The following is a 15,930-nucleotide window of genomic DNA, read 5'->3' on the forward strand; positions in this document are numbered from 1 at the left end:
TCTTCAGGGGTCCCTGGCAGGCTCCTGGGCCCTGGCCCCTGCCAGGCTCCTGGGCCCTGGCCCCTGCCGCCCTACCCCAAGGGCCCCCAAGCCCTAGGCAGCAGGGGAGAGGACCCCCCAACGCAGGGACAGTGGGGGGTGTGGCCCTTCCGCTTCCTCGCCCTTGGCTCCTGGCCTCATCCCTGCCTGTGTCAGCACTGCCTCCGTGGCTCCCCTGGGGTGTCATCCCCCTCTGCACAGGTTCAGACCACACAGCCAGGAGCAGGAGCCAGGCTCGCGGCCTCCCCCTGGGGTGCACTCCTGGGCCCCTGGTGGCACCCGTGCCCGTCACCTCTTCCTGCCCGGCCTGAGCCTCCTTGCCCCCCAGGTCCCCCCATCGGCTGGCACTGTGACACGGGGCCTCCAGGGCAGGTGTCCTGTGCCCCCCCAGAGCCCCCGAATGTTTGCTGAGTAGCTGGCAGGGATGCGGATGGGTCTCTGGGGAGCTCAGGCGACGGGACAGGAGACAGAAGGGAGGTGAGGCGACCCACGGGCTCCTAGGTATAAAGGGCACTGGGTGTGGCCACAGTCCTGGAGCCTGTGGTGGCCTGGTCCTGCCAGCCCCGCCCTGGGGGACAGCGCAGAGGGAGCTCAGAGGGCTACCGTCTGAATTCCTCTTTATTGGTGACAATTACAACCTATCCCCTGCCCCCTCCCGTCCAGGCCCCAGTCGGCTCCGGGCGGCGGCCATGGCAGGTCCCTTCTTCCTCAAGGCCTCCTCCGTGTCACCTGGGCAGCAGGGATGGCCGGCTCTGAAAACGAGGCCCCAGACCCGGTTCCGGGAGGCGGCTGGGGAGCCCAGGCCTGATCCAGGGGGTTCCTCAGGGGCACCCTGTGGACACAGCGGGTGAGGCGGGAGCGGGAAGCTGGCCTCCGGGTCACCAGCACCCCTCACACCCCCCCCCGTCCAGGGCAGGTGCTCACCAGGCGCGCAGGGCGGGCGAGTCGGGCCAGCGCAGGCACAGGCGGCCGTCGGGGGTCGTGGTCCAGCTCGTGCTGTTCTCTGCGTCCTGCTCGCTGCCCCCCCGCCCCGACCAGCGTTAGTCCTGGGGCTGCCCCCGCCAGGCGTCCCCCCCACCCCGTCCCAGCCCCGCCCCGCCCTCACCTGCGCTTCCCCACCAGCCCCTGGAGCAGCCGCTGCAGCCGGGCGCTCTCCCGCAGGCGGCTGAGCTCGCTGGTGAACGTGCCGTCCGAGTGCCGCGGGGCCCTGCGGAGGGACGGAGGGGCGCGGGGCGGAGGGGCGGAGGGGCGAGGGGCGGAGGGGCGAGGGGAGGAGGGACGAGGGGCGAGGGGAGGAGGGGCGAGAGGTGCAGGGGCGAGGGGCGGAGGGGCGAGGGGCGGTCAGGGCCGTCGCGGCCGGGAGGGGGCGGGGCGAGGCGAGGCGGGGCGGGTCCGGCCCGGGGCTCACCTGCGGGGCGCCGGGAGCGCGGCGGGGCCCCGGGGCAGCAGCGCCAGCAGCAGCAGCAGCAGCGGCGGGGCCGGGAGGGCCATGGTGGGCGGCGGTGGGCGCGGGGAGCGGAGGCGGCGGCGCCCGGAGCGAGCGCGGCCCCTTTATAGCGCCCGGGGGGTGGGGGGAGCACCGCCCCGGCTCCCCGCCCGGCTCCCCCGCCCGGCTCCGCGCAGCCCGGCCGCGCCGCATCGATCGCCGGGAAGGTCAGGGCCGCCCCCCCAGCTGTCGGCCCGGCTGGCCTCCCGCCCGCACCGCCGCGTCGGCGCCCCTCGGGGCTGGGGGCTGGGGGCCCGCGGGGGTCAGGGAGGGCGCCCGGAGCCGAGGGTCCGCGCGGGCAGGAGCGCGTCCCACTGACTCTTTGAAAATGAACGTAAAGTGTGGGGCGCCCGGCGGGCTGGGCGGATAGGACGTGCGATTCCTGATCTCCGGGTTGGGTGTCGAGAGGACTTAAATGAATGAATAGATAAAAACTTAAATACAGTCTTTTAAGAAGTAAATGTAAAGTTTAACACAAGAACTAGTTTATTTTAATTTTAATTTATTTTTTTTTTTAAGAACTACTAGTTTACAACTTCATTTACTAGTTCGCACTTTCTGGTCAAGGATTTCATCAGTACTGGTTTTTAAAAGCCTGACCTGACCTGACCCCCGGTCGATCAAGCAGGAGTGACTCAGGGCGCAGGCTCAGGCCTCCAGCCTCGGGAAGGAGGCTCAGGCCTCCAGCTGTGCCCGCGCCTCCCCTCCTGGCCCCCCCTCCTTCCCGCTCCCCTGGGGGAACCCACTGAGCCACCGAGGCGCCCCTGGGTACTAGACTCTTATCACATATGTGATTTGTAAATATTTTCTCCCATTCTGTGAGTTTTCTTTTCACTCTCTTGATAGTGACCTTTGATGCACAAAAGATTTTTTTTTAAAGATTTTATTTATTTATTCATGGAGACAGAGAGGCAGGGACACAGGCAGCAGGAGAAGCAGGTTCCCTGCGGGGAGCTCGATGTGGGACTCATCCGGGACGCGGGTCACGCCCTGGGCCACAGTTAGCGGCTCCACCACTGAACCACCCAGGCACCCCTGTGGTAAGTTTTTAAATCAGGAGCTTTGAGTCCTACAACTTTGTTTTTCTTTTTCAAAATTGTTTTATTTGTGGTTCCCTACGTACACTTCCATACAAACTTAGGGTTGGCTTTAACATTTCTTAAAAAAAAAAAAAAAAAAGAGGCAACGGGGTTTTGAAAGGCCATCGTAACAATATGAAGTCTTCCAAGCCATGAACATCATCGGCTTTAATCTTCCCCAGCAATGTTTCGTAGCTTTCAGTGTACATGTCTTTCATGTTCTTGGTTAAATTTCTTTTTTTTTTTTTAAGATTTATTTATTTATTTGAGAGAGAGAGAGAGAGAGAGAGAGACAGCACAAGTCGGAGGGGCAGAGGGAGAGGGAGAGAGAATCCCAAGCAGACTCTGAGCTGAGTATAAAGCCCAGCTTGGGACAGCCCAGGTGGCACAGTGGTTTAGCACCGCCTGCAGCCTGAGGTGTGATCCTGGAGACCTGGGATCGAGTCCCGCGTTGGGCTCCCTGCGTGGAGTCTGTCTCTCTCTCTCTCTGAATAAATAAATAAATAAATCTTAAAAAAAAAAAAAAAGCCCAGCTTGGGGGCTTCATCACATGACCCTGAGATCATGACCCAAGCTGGACTCCCAATTGACTGTGCCACCCAGACGCCCCGCTTAAATTTATTTCTGAGTATTTTAATTAATTACTTTTTTGGTGGGCAGCAAAGAAAATGTATTGAATGATAGTAATTTTTGAGTGATACTATAGAGCTCCCGAAGACAGAGGGGACCCTAGAGGGTTATCTTCTGAGTATTTTATTCTTTTTGATACTGTTACAAATGAATTATTTTCTTAATTTCTTTTTTATTTTATTTTTTTATTCATGAGAAACACAGAGACACACAGAGAGAGGCAGAGACCCAGGCAGAGGGAGAAGCAGGCTCCATGCAGGGAGCCCGACACAGCACTCGATCCCGGGACTCCAGGATCACACCCTGGGCCGAAGGCGGCGCTAAACCGTTGGGCCACTGGGCTGCCCTCTTAATTTCATTTCTGGATTGTTCATTACTACCGCAGAGAAATATAGTGATCTCATATCCTGCAACTTTGCTGAATGTATTTATTAGCTGTAGTAGGGTTTTGTTTTGTTGGATTTTCTATGCCTTAGACCATGTCATCTGCAAATAGAAATAGCTTACTTATCCCCTTCCAATTCCGGGTACCTTTTATTTCTTTTTCTTGCCTAATTATTCTAGCTAGAACTTCCAGCACATGATGAAGAGAAGCAGCAAAACTGGGTATTCTTGTCTTTGTCTTGATCTTAGGGAAAAAAAGCTTTCAGTCTCCCAACTATTGAGTGTGGTGTTTGCTGTGGGTTTTTTATAGATGTCCTTTACCATGTTGAGGAAGTTTCTTTCTATTCATAGTTTATTGAGTCTTTTTTATTATAAAAGGGTATTGGATTTCATCAAATGCTTTTTCTGCACCTGTTGAGTTGATTAAATGGGTTTTCCCCTCTTTCTAGTAATGTGATGTATTACATTGATTGAATTTTGTTTGTTGAATTCCCCTTGTATTCCTGGAATAAATCCCCAGTTAGTCATAGTCATAGTGCATAATCCTTTAAAAAAAATGCTACTGGAGGGATATTGATCTGGAGTTTTCTTTCTTTTTTTTTAATTTTTATTTATTTATGATAGTCACACAGAGAGAGAGAGAGAGAGAGAGAGGCAGAGACACAGGCAGAGGGAGAAGCAGGCTCCATGCACCGGGAGCCCGACGTGGGATTCGATCCCGGGTCTCCAGGACCGCGCCCTGGGCCAAAGGCAGGCGCCAAACCGCTGCGCCATCCAGGGATCCCCTGGAGTTTTCTTTCTTGTGATGTAATTGTTGAGCTCTGAGAGTTCTTTTTTTTTTAAAGTATTTTTTTTTATAATTTTTATTTACTTAGGATAGTCGCACAGAGAGAGAGAGAGAGGCAGAGACACAGGCAGAGGGAGAAGCAGGCTCCATGCACCGGGAGCCTGGTGTGGGATTCGATCCCGGGTCTCCAGGATCGCGCCCTGGGCCAAAGGCAGGCGCCAAACCGCTGCGCCACCCAGGGATCCCTGAGAGTTCTTTATATATGTTGTGTACAAGTCATTTGCTGAAAATGTGATTTGCTGATATTTTCTCCCATTCTATAAGGGGAAAACATTTTTAACTTTTAATTTTTTTAACTTATAGTTTTATTTATTTTTTTAAAAGATTTTATTTATTTATTCATGAGACATATGGGGGGGGGCAGAGACACAGACAGAGGAAGGAGCAGGCTCCATGCAGGGAGCCCAATCTGGGACTCGATCCGGATTCTGAAGGCAGACACTCAACTGCTGAGCCACCCAGGTGTCCCAATTTTTAGCCTTTTAAAAAATTTGAGAGAGAGAGAGAGTGCACACGCATGTGCACATAAGGTGGGGGAGAGGCAGAGGGAGGAGAAGCAGACCCCTCACTGAGCAAGGAGCCCCACGTGGGGCTCCATCCCAGGCCCCTGGGACCATGCCCTGAGCCGAAGGCAGACGCCTCCCCAACTGAGCCACCCAGGCGCCCTGACCCTGTACATGTTTTGTCAGATTTCTATATATTTCATGTGTTATTACAGCTGTTGTAAATGGTGTTGTGTTTTACTTTTTACTTTTGGCTTCCAGTTATTCCTTGCTGGGCTTTATCGTCAACTTTGTATCCTGCTCTCCCACTAAGCTGACTCACTAGTTTGAGGAGCTTTCGTAGTTTCCTTGGGGTTTTACTTAGACAGTCATGTTGTCTGTGAACAGAGGCGGTTTCCTCCTCCCTGTCCAACCTGGGTGTCTATTGTTACATGTTGCCTATTGCTCGCTCGCGCTGGCTAGGGCTGGCTAGGGCGATAGGAGCACAGCGCTGAATGGGGCGGAGAGAGCCCCGCTCCCCCCCCCCTCCCCCCCCCCCCCCCCCCCCCCCCCCCCCCCCCCCCCCGCCTTGTTCCGGAGTTCAGGTGGAAGGCGCTCAGCCTTGCATCTTGAGGCATCGTGCCCACTGCGGGGTTTCATCGTGCTTCCTCGGGTTGAGAAAGTTCCTCCAATTTCTAGATTGCTAAGCACTTTTATCACGAGTGCATGTTGAATGTTGTCAGGTGTTTTTTTCTGCATCAGTCAATAGGATCGTGCGGTATTTCTTCTTTGGATCTACTTTGCATTAATTTGAGACCATCCTTCTTTTCAAATTAAGTAAAGTAGTTAATCTGTGAATTTTCCTGAGTATAGCTTTAGCTCCAACCCATAAATTTTGACATGACGGGGACGCCTGGGTGGCTCAGTTGGTGAACACTCTGCCCTCCGCTCGGCTCAGGTCATGATCTCAGGGTCTGGGATCGAGTCCCGTATCAGACTCCCTTCTCCATGAGGAGCCTGCTTCTCCCTCTCCCTCTGCCCAGCACCACCCCTCCTTGCCGGCACACTCTCTCTGTCAAATAAATAAATAACAGGGATCCCTGGGTGGCGCAGCGGTTTGGCGCCTGCCTTTGGCCCAGGGCGCGATCCTGGAGACCCGGGATCGAATCCCACATCGGGCTCCCGGTGCATGGAGCCTGCTTCTCCCTCTGCCTGTGTCTCTGCCTCTCTCTCTCTCTCATTCAATGTGACTATCATAAATAAATAAAAATTTAAAAAAAAAAAAAAAAATAAATAAATAACAATCTTTTTTTAAAAAATTGTGATATGATGTATTTTCATTTTCCAAAATATTTTCCAACTTCTCCTTTGACCCATAGATTATCTCTAAGGTTGTGTTAATTCCAAAATTTTTGGAGATTTCCCTGTTAACTTTCTGTTTGTTTCTCTTTTTTAAAAAAAGGTTTTAGCTATTTATTCATCAGAGACAGAGAGAGAGAGAGAGAGGCAGAGACACAGGCAGAGGGAGAAGCAGGCTCCGTGCAGGGAGCCCGATGTGGGACTCGATTCCAGGACCCCTGGGTCACGCCCTGAACCTGAGGCAGATGCTCAGCCGCCAAGCCACCCGGGGACCCCTTTCTGTTTGTTTCTAATTTAATTCCTTTGTGATCAGAGAACATACTTTTTATGATTTCCATTCTTTTAAAAACTGTGTTAAACTTTCTTTTCTGATGCAGAATATGGTCTGTCTTGGTGAATGCTCCGTATCTATCTGAAAAGAATGGGTATTTCCCTGTCGTGGGATGGACGGTGCCACAAATGTCATGTATCTCCTTGGATAATGGTTGTTCAGAATCTTCTACAGCGGGACCCTGGGTGGCTCGGCGGTTGGGCGTCTGCCTTTGGCTCAGGGCATGATCCCGGGTCCGGGGATTGAGTCCCACATCGGGCTCCCTGTGAGGAGCCTGCTTCTACCTCTGCCTGTAGTTCTCTGTCTCTCATGAATAAATAAATAAAATCTTGAAAAAAAAAGAATCTTCTACAGCTTTGCTGATATTGTCTTCTTGTTCTGTTGACTAAGGAGAGATTCTTAGACTATTGAACGACTTTTGCAAGCCAAATAAATAGTGTCTTGAGTGTTCCACACACCCCATAAAACCCTGCAGGAAGGGGATCCCTGGGTGGCGCAGCGGTTTAGCTCCTGCCTTTGGCCCAGGGTGCGATCCTGGAGACCCGGGATTGAATCCCACATCGGGCTCCCGGGGCATGGAGCCTGCTTCTCCCTCTGCCTGTGTCTCTGCCTCTCTCTCTCTCTCTCTCTCTCTCTCTCTCTCTCTCTCTCTGTGACTATCATAAATAATAAAAAAAAAACCCTGCAGGAAATGGTCACAAAACAGCTCCAACACCTGCTTCACCTGTGTCAGCACGAGCGTGACAGCTCCAGCTTCTGTCCTATTCTGGAGGGTCGTGGACATCCTCATCAGTCCCAGAAGGATGGAGTGCTCCTCAAGGCTGCACATCCCAGCTTTTAACGTCCAGAGGCTCTGGCTGGGATTCGGGGACCCTTGTGTCAGGCTGAGCTGCCCAGCTCTGCATCCTTTATTGAGCATCACCAAAGCCTTTGTCTGCATACCTGGGATCACATTTTTGTGAAGTTTAGTTTACTACTATGTCTACTCTTTATGATGCCTGGTTCTACGAATTTTAAAAAATACATCCTCGAGGATGCCTGGCTGGCTTAGTCAGGGGAGCATGAGATTCTTGGTCTCGGGGTCATGGGTTCAAGCCCCACAGTAGGTGTGGAGCTTACTAAAAAAAGTAGACTTAAAAAACAAAATGATGTATTCAACTGTGTAGCCCCACCAGTGCCATCGCCCCTAATTCCCTCACTCGCCTTTAGTGGAGCCTGGACTCTGGGCCCGAGGCCTACGAGCCGTCGGCAGAGCCACGCGGCCAGAAGTGAGCGGAGAGACACAGCCCATGACCCCGGAGCCTTCAACACTCGCTCTCTCGCTCTCCTTCTGTCGCTGTTGCTCTCCTGCTCTCTCGCTCTCTCCCTCTCTCTCCTTCGCTCTCTGTCTCTCGCTGTCGCTAGTCACTCTCGCTCTCCCCCTCTCGCTCTCTCTCATTCCCTTTCCCTCTCGCTCTCTCTGTCCTTCTCTCTCTCTCTCGCTCTCCCTGGCTCTCGCTCACTCTCGCTCTCTCCCTTTCTCGCTTTCTCTCTCGCTCTGTCGCTGTCGCTGTTGCTCTCTCTCCCTCTCGCTCTCTTTCTCTCTCTCTCACTCTGTCTCTCTCACTGTCGCTCTCGCTGAAATAATAAATACAATCTTTTTTGAAGGGTCCCTAAGGGAACATAAAGCCCTCGGCCGGGCAGCCCCAGTGGCACAGCGGTTTAGCGCCACCTGCAGCCCAGGGCATGACACTGGAGACCCAGGATCAAGTCCCAAGTCCCTGCATGGAGCCTCCTTCTCCCTCTGCCTGTGTCTCTGCCTCTCTCTGTGTGTGTCTCTCATGAATAAATAAATAAAATCTTAAAAAAAAAAAAAAGCCCTTGGGCCCCAAGGCTGAGGTCCTGGAGGACCCGTGCCCGCGACGACGGCTGCCCAACCTGGCCTGAGACCAAGCTCAGGATCTGGGTGACAGGTTGCTGGCTCCCAGGCCGCGTGGATCCCACTCCGATCTGCGTGGGAGCGACCCCGAGGGAGCCGCCGCTGCTCCCCCCACCCTGCAACCGCCCCGTGGACGGGGCAGGCCCTGGGGCCCAGGAGCCCGCGGCGCCATCTGCCAGTGGAGTCCAGCCCGCAGCGGCCGCAGGGGAGACACCAGCCGCGTCGGGCAGACGATGTGACACCTGCTCAGGCCCGGCCTCTCAGGAACCCAAGGATGGAATTCCCTGAACCCAAGGAGGAAGGGAAACCCACAGCTGCCAGGGCGCTTGGTGCTGAGACCGAAGTTTCCCCGAAAGCGGAGAACGGGGCGGAGATGTTGGCGCTCGGCGCTCCAGCGACATCATGTTCAGTTCCATTTGCTGAAATAAGGGGAACAGAGGGAGGGAGGGAGGGGGGGCATCCAGATAAGAAAAGGAGAAATAAAGTGGTTTCTACTCATAAGGTAATCGTCTATGTAGAAATTCTGAAAAAAACTAAAAAAAAGAAAAATCCTTGCATTAATGGGTTTTAGCAACAACAAAGGGCATGAGGTCAACACCCCAAGACTGTATTTCTACACGTTAGCAGTGAACAACTGGAAATTATGTTTTCTTTTCTTTTTTTTTCTTTTTTTTTAATTTTTATTTATTTATGATAGTCACAGAGAGAGAGAGAGAGGCAGAGACACAGGCAGAGGGAGAAGCAGGCTCCATGCACCGGGAGCCCGATGTGGGACTCGATCCCGGGTCTCCAGGATCGCACCCTGGGCCAAAGGCAGGCGCCAAACCGCTGCGCCACCCAGGGATCCTTTTTCTTTTTTTTTTTTTTTTTAAGAGTTTATTTATTTCACAGAGAGAGGAAGAGAGAGGGAGCATGACCAAGGGGCACAGCAGAGGCGGGGGAGAAGCAGGCAGCCCGACGCAGGACTCGACCCCAGGACCCCGGGATCACGCCCTGGGCCGAGGGCAGACGCTAAACCGACCGGGCCGCCCAGGGATCCCGGAAATGACGTTTCTCCAAAGAACCATTTACCGCCCCTCAGAAGCCCGAACTCCTCGGCTGCGCAGCCCGGTAGGCTGGAGATGAAGGACGCGATGCGAGACCTCAGAGGGAGACACGTGCTCACAGATGGGGGGCTCGGCGCCCCGGGTGTCACTTCGCCCTAAACTCGTTGCACAGATTCAGCGCAATCCGAGTCACATGCCCAGCAGGCGGGTTGTGCCCAAGTCGGGGGCTCCGGGCCAGGCTCACAGACCAGGCATGAGGGCGGCCGGGACAGTCCTGCGGGAACGAGGGTTGCGGCCCCAGAGCCTGAGTTCCCACTGGCCACGAGGCCGCAGGAGTCACGGCTGCAGGTCACTCTGCAAGGACGGACATTAGACGTGTGGCTCACGGAACACAGGCGAGGGTTAAAAAAAAAAAGAGCCCCACACAAAGATCGAGTGACTTTTGGGGGCAGAAACTGAAAAGCGAGCCAACGGAGACACAGTCTTTTCAACAAACAGTGCTCAGGCGACTGGCCCACCGGGCAGGGAACGGAAAGGGCCCCCGACTCACAGCTTGGCGGGGGGGGGGGGGTATCGGATCTGCTGTCAAGGAGGAAGTGACAAGGTCCCAGCTGGGAGAAGGCATTTTCACATCACATATGTGACTCCTTCCATCTTAGTACGTGGAGGCGAGTCGCCGTGAGTTCTGTTGCCATTTCCCCGATGACGGGGTGTCAAGCTGTCCCTCCCTGCTTACTGGCCCCTGGAGCCCTCTGTCTACTAATGTGCCTCTGCAGGACCTTTGCCTTCGTTAAAAACTGGACCGTCTTTTCTTGATGACTTGATGGAGCTTTTTGTATATTGTGGACCTGCACCCTTTGTCAGAGGTCTACACTGCACACATCCCATCCCGGTCCACACTGCCTGTTCCCGCTTAGTGGTGGCCGACATCTGGGGACAGAGAGGAAACTGCAAGCGGGTCAGAGGCTAGGCTACAGTCGCTGCTTGGCATGTAACCCGCAGTCAGGGCGCCAGCCCTGCCTTGGGTCTGTCCTGTGAGGGCACCATCCCCTCCCTTGTCCGGCACCCGTGGGTCACAGGGAAGGAGGCGCTGGATGCACCTCGGAGCTAGATGCCCCTGGACACGCACCTATCCTGCATCAGACCGGAGGGACTTTGCTCCTTGTGACCCTCATTATGGCATTTTGGGGTCAGAATCCTTGTTTTCTCTTTAAGATTTTATTTATTTATTTGAGAGGGAGCCTTGGGCACAGAGGGCGAGCCCCCGAGGGCGCTTGCTTCCATACACACCCGGGCGGCTCACCAGGGGGTGGCCGGTGTCCCCTGCTGTCTCTGAAGGCTCCTGGGTTCCTGGCAAGAGCTCTGCGCTCCCCCCCGCCCGCGTCCCCGCTGCCCCCCAGGGCCGAGCGCACGCGGCTCCATGCGCGGCGGGTGGGCCCCAACGGGGACAGGCTCCCGCGCCCCGGAGCCGAGGCCATGAGGACGCGCAGTAGCAACCGGCTGGAGCGCAGCGTGAGCCCGCGCGGCGGACGGCCACCCCGCCACCTGCCCCACCCGGCCGCGCTGCGCCGCCGCGAACCTGGCCCGGAGCCTCCGCTGCGCCCAGGCCTGCGCGGGGCCCGGGTGTGTGGGCAGGTGGGCGCAGCCCGCTTCGACTGCCTGCGGGGAGCGGCGACTCGGGGTGGGCGGGGCGGGGCGGGGCTCCCAGAGCGGGCCCCGCGCGCCCTCCTCCGTCTCGCCCAAGGCCCTGCAGTGAGCCGCGGGCGCCGGGGGCCCTGCGGGGTCGGGGCGGCGGAGGGCAGCCCGCCTGGGGCGCACGGGCGAGGCGGGCGGACGCTCAGGCACGGGCGCCGGGGCGCGGGGAGGGCTCCCTCCGGAGGCGCCTCCTGGGCCGCCCCTGAGAAGCGGTCGCGCGGCGGGACCGCGTGGACCCCGAGCCCGGCGGGGCACCGCGCCCCCCGCGCCCCCCGCGCCGCCCCTTCCACCTGCGCGGGGCCCGCGAACGCCGGGACCGGCCGGGGAGGCGGGTTGGGGGCGGGGCGCCCGGGGCGGGGCGGGGGGCGGGGCCAGGGCGCCGTCCCGGGGCTGCGCGCCCGCCGGGCCGCCGGGCGGGGGCCATGGGGAACCGCAGCGCCGCGGACGCCGACGGGCTGCTGGCGGGGCGCGGGCCGGGCGCGGGGATCCCGGGGACACCGGGCGCGGCGGCGGCGCTGGCGGGGGGCGTGCTGCTCATCGGCGCCGTGCTCGCGGGGAACGCGCTCGTGTGCGCGAGCGTGGCGGCCGAGCGCGCCCTGCAGACGCCCACCAACTACTTCATCGTAAGCCTGGCGGCCGCCGACCTCCTGCTCGCCCTCCTCGTGCTGCCCCTGTTCGTCTACTCCGAGGTGAGCCCGCCCCGCGCCCGCCCCGCGCCCCCTCTCCTCGCCCTGCTCGGCGGCTCCTACCAACGACACGTCCTCGTCCTCCAAGCCGCGCGCTCAGAAACGGGCGACACCGCCAGTCGGGCCGCCCCCCTGCACCGGCGGGGGTTCCATTCCCCGGGGAGCCAGATGGACGCGCAGACTCGGGTCGAGCCACCCCCCGCCCCGGCTGTCCCGGGGGCACAGGGACACACATCACCGCACAAAGCACAGCCAAGCGTGAGCAGGAGCGCGCAGGCGGCCGGGCCCCCGGGAAGCCCTCGCGACACGCGCTGTGCCCACAGCAGGAGGGGCACGCGGCCCCAGGAGCCGGGGTTAGGGAGCAGGGCGCCCCCCGCGCCTCACAGTGGACCCCAAAGGACGGGGTGGCGTCCTACCCCCGCCGGGAGCCGGGCCCGAAGCCCTGGCGGGACCCCCGCCGCCGGCCCTGCTGCGCTGCTGCCCGTTGGGCGGAAGAGCTGCTCAGGGCCGGGAGCGCGCTGCCCGGGCGCTGCGGGAGGGGCTCAGCGCCCTGGGGGGACGCGGCGAGGCGGGCGCCGCCGGGTCACTAGCAGGACAAGGACACGCAGGGCCTGCCCCTCCCCCGAGCCCCGCCGGACGTCACAGCGACGGCCCTTAAGCTCCTAATCGTCCCAAATTAGCGGCAGGGGATTTAGAGGGGGCGGTTGTCTGCTCGTTGCCCTTGGTGGGGGCGCTGGGCACGTGCGGGGCTCTGCACCCCTTCACTCATTTATTCTCAGGGCGGTTTTGTGGTGCTATGGTCACCCTCATTTTACAGATGAGGGCACAAAAGTGAGGACCCGTCGAGTCCGAGCGCAGGGACAGGGCTTAACCAGACAGGCCGACTCTCGCCACCCCGCGGCGGGGGGACGCGGCGGGGCTCATGTCCCGGGGCAGGAGGACCGCAGCCTGCGGGAGGGGGTGCCCGCCTCCAGCACAGCATCACACTGGGGTCCTCCACCGCCTGCACCCCTGCTCCGGGGGCCCTCCCAGGGGGACGGGGGGCTCTGCCCAGCGCGGTGGCAAGGCGGCCAGGCGGGACCCCGGGCCCATTCCGGCCCCCCGGGAAGCTGGGCGTCAGAGCGCGGCCCGGGTGGCGGCGAGCGCTCCTGGGCTGGGGGGCGGCCGGCTGGTCTCGTGCGTGTCGTGCCCCCACCCCGGGCCCCTTGCGGCGCAGGTCCAGGGCGGCGTGTGGCTGTTCAGCCCCGGCCTCTGCGACGCGCTCATGGCGATGGACGTGATGCTGTGCACCGCCTCCATCTTCAACCTGTGCGCCATCAGCGTGGACAGGTGAGCCGTCCCGCGTCGGCCCCGCCCCTCGCCAGGCCCCGCCCCGCGCCGCGCCAGGCCCCGCCCCGCCCCGCGCCGCGCCAGGCCCCGCCCCGCCCCGCGCCAGGCCCCGCCCCGCCCCGCGCCAGGCCCCGCCCCGCGGCCCGCCGCCCTCACTGCGCCCCCGCAGGTTCGTGGCCGTGGCCGTGCCGCTGAGCTACAACCGCCAGGGCGGGGGCGGCCGCCAGCTGCTGCTCATCGGCGCCACGTGGCTGCTGTCGGCGGCGGTGGCGGCGCCCGTGCTGTGCGGCCTCAACGACGCGCGCGGCCGCGACCCCGCCGTGTGCCGCCTGGAGGACCGCGACTACGTGGTCTACTCGTCCGTGTGCTCCTTCTTCCTGCCCTGCCCGCTCATGCTGCTGCTCTACTGGGCCACGTTCCGGGGCCTGCGGCGCTGGGAGGCCGCGCGTCGGGCCAAGCTGCACGGCCGGACACCGCGCAGACCCAGCGGCCCCGGCCCGCCACCCCCCGACGGTACCCCCGGCCCCCCGCCCCCCGACGGCAGCCCCGACGGCAGCCCGGACGGCACCCCCGATGACACCCCCGACGCCACCCCCTGCCCCCGCCCCCCGCCCCCGACGCCGCCGCGCCCCCCGCCGCCGACCCTGCGGAGCCCCCGTGGCAGCCACGCAAGCGGAGACGCGCCAAGATCACGGGCCGGGAGCGCAAGGCCATGAGGGTCCTGCCCGTGGTGGTCGGTGGGTGCCTGCCCGGGCGGGGGGGGGGCGGGGGGGGCCCGCGGGACCCGCTCACTGCCCCGTCCCCCAGGCGCCTTCCTGCTGTGCTGGACGCCCTTCTTTGTGGTGCACATCACCCGGGCGCTGTGCCCCGCCTGCCCCGTGCCCCCGCGGCTGGTCAGCGCTGTCACCTGGCTGGGCTACGTCAACAGCGCCCTCAACCCGCTCATCTACACCGTGTTCAACGCCGAGTTCCGCACCGTCTTCCGCAAGGCCCTTCGCCTCTGCTGCTGAGGGGGGCCCTGCCCCCCGCGCCCTCCGCAGGGCCTGGCCAGGCCTGGGGGGCAGGGCCTCGGCGCCGAGGGGGCGGCTCTGTGCGGCTGATTGAACCAGGTCCTTCCTCAACACCTGCTGGAAGGCTGGACCTGGGGCGGCCTGGGGGCTCCGCGGGAAACCCAGACCCCCCTTGGGCCCCTCGTCCTCCTGCGGAAGCCCAGGGAACAGACCCCAGGAGGCTGGTTCCTGCCCCAGGGTGAGGTGGGGGGCTGCCCCAGGCCCTTCGGCCCTCCCACGGAGAAGCTTCCAGAAGCATGCTGGCCGTCCTTGGGAAGGCCAGGACTCAGCTGGAGAGGCTGCCCACAGGCTGGCTCGCGGTGACAGCCTGGACACACTGCGGCCTCCCCCCACCAGTGCTCCTCCCGCAGTGGGGCTGGGGCGGGGAGGCCTGTCCAGGGCAGCGCAGGGCAGTGTCCTGGTGCTGCCCCTTCCCTGGGAGGACAGGCTGCGCCTGGCTAAGCGCAGCTCCTGCCAGCTTCCCTCTGGCCCTGTGGAAGGAGCGAGGACATGGGGCTGCGCGCTGGGTGGGCCCATCCAGGCAGCCTCCCCCGGGGGGGGGGAGGGGGCACCAGGCTGCCCCTGGGCAGGAGGGGGCGGCGGCAGCCCCTCAGCCGCTCACTGTCTGTGCTTCCAGGCAGTTGTCTCCTGAACACGAGCAATTATGGGCCGAGGGGCCCCAGCTCACAACAGCGGCACCACCTCCCCACCCCTGGCAGTGCTCAGGGCTCCGGGGGCACCCAGGGACCCTGGCTCTGGTGGCGACTGCAGCTCTTGGGACCTTGGTGCCCACCAAGCATGAGGACAGTGGCCGCAGACGCCCTGGGTCCCCCGCAGGGACAGGCAGGAGCCCCAGACACCTGCCCGGAGCTGGGCCGCTGCTCCCTCCACGGGCACCTGGGGGCCGCTGCAGGGAGTCAGAGGTGTGCCATCACCCCTGCCCGGCGGCTGTGCCCACCTCCCAACCGCGGCCGGCCCACTGCTGGCACTTTGTCGTCACCTGTACGCAGGGGGCAGGACTGACTGAGCCAGTGAGCGGCACGTGCCCAGGGGCTGAGCTGGGGACCCCGTCCCATCCCCGCTGGCCCCGGAGGGGACTAGGTGCACAGCGCGGGGGTGGTCCGTGCAGAGCCACGAAGGCCTGGCCAACCGGGAGAGGCGTCCAGCCACCCAGCTCGCTCAGCCGCCCCTGCGGAGGCCAAGGGTCACCCCAGCCTACAGCTCCCTGGAGCTTGGGCCCGAAGATCCAGTGCCCCGGGTGTGCTGACCCGTCCCCCGCCCCACGGCCGCGGGAGGTGCTGTCAGAAGCCACGGGCAGCCAGGGCGCCACAGGCCTGGAAAGCACACACTTTGGAAAACTGTCCCCAGAACGTGCGGTCCTGAGGGCTCCATCCTTTTATTTCAAGTAGCTCCATGCTCTGCGCGGAGGCTGAGGCAGGGCTTGCGCTCATGACCCTGAGATGATGCCCTGGCTGAGGCGAGCTCTGGCCCCCCCCGCCCCCCGCGAGGGCCCCCAGCGCCAGGAGGAGGAGCGCCAGTGCCCCCAGGGCGGGGACGGCCTGGCCGTCCG

General features: G+C 61.1%; 2 protein-coding genes across 2 annotated transcripts; one reads left to right on the forward strand and one right to left on the reverse strand.

Annotated features, from left to right (window-relative positions):
* Window positions 1–645: 645 nt before the first annotated feature.
* SCT (secretin) lies at window positions 646–1,545 on the reverse strand. Its single transcript, XM_055301283.1, has 4 exons — window positions 1,448–1,545; window positions 1,145–1,246; window positions 964–1,056; window positions 646–871 (listed from the first exon to the last, which is right to left on the reverse strand). The coding sequence occupies exons 1-4, from the start codon at window positions 1,528–1,530 to the stop codon at window positions 748–750; spliced, it is 402 nt and encodes a 133-aa protein (XP_055157258.1). The 5' UTR covers window positions 1,531–1,545; the 3' UTR covers window positions 646–747.
* A 10,173-nt stretch (window positions 1,546–11,718) lies between these two features.
* Window positions 11,719–14,480, forward strand: DRD4 (dopamine receptor D4). The gene is given in 5 exon segments (XM_055300739.1): window positions 11,719–11,985; window positions 13,199–13,311; window positions 13,481–13,905; window positions 13,908–14,048; window positions 14,119–14,480. Coding segments are annotated over 5 exon segments (1,149 nt in total). The 3' UTR covers window positions 14,322–14,480.
* Window positions 14,481–15,930: the final 1,450 nt, after the last annotated feature.

Source organism: Nyctereutes procyonoides, unplaced genomic scaffold (genome assembly GCF_905146905.1).
Source record: "Nyctereutes procyonoides isolate TBG_1078 unplaced genomic scaffold, NYPRO_anot_genome, whole genome shotgun sequence".
NCBI classification, from domain to species: domain Eukaryota; kingdom Metazoa; phylum Chordata; class Mammalia; order Carnivora; family Canidae; genus Nyctereutes; species Nyctereutes procyonoides.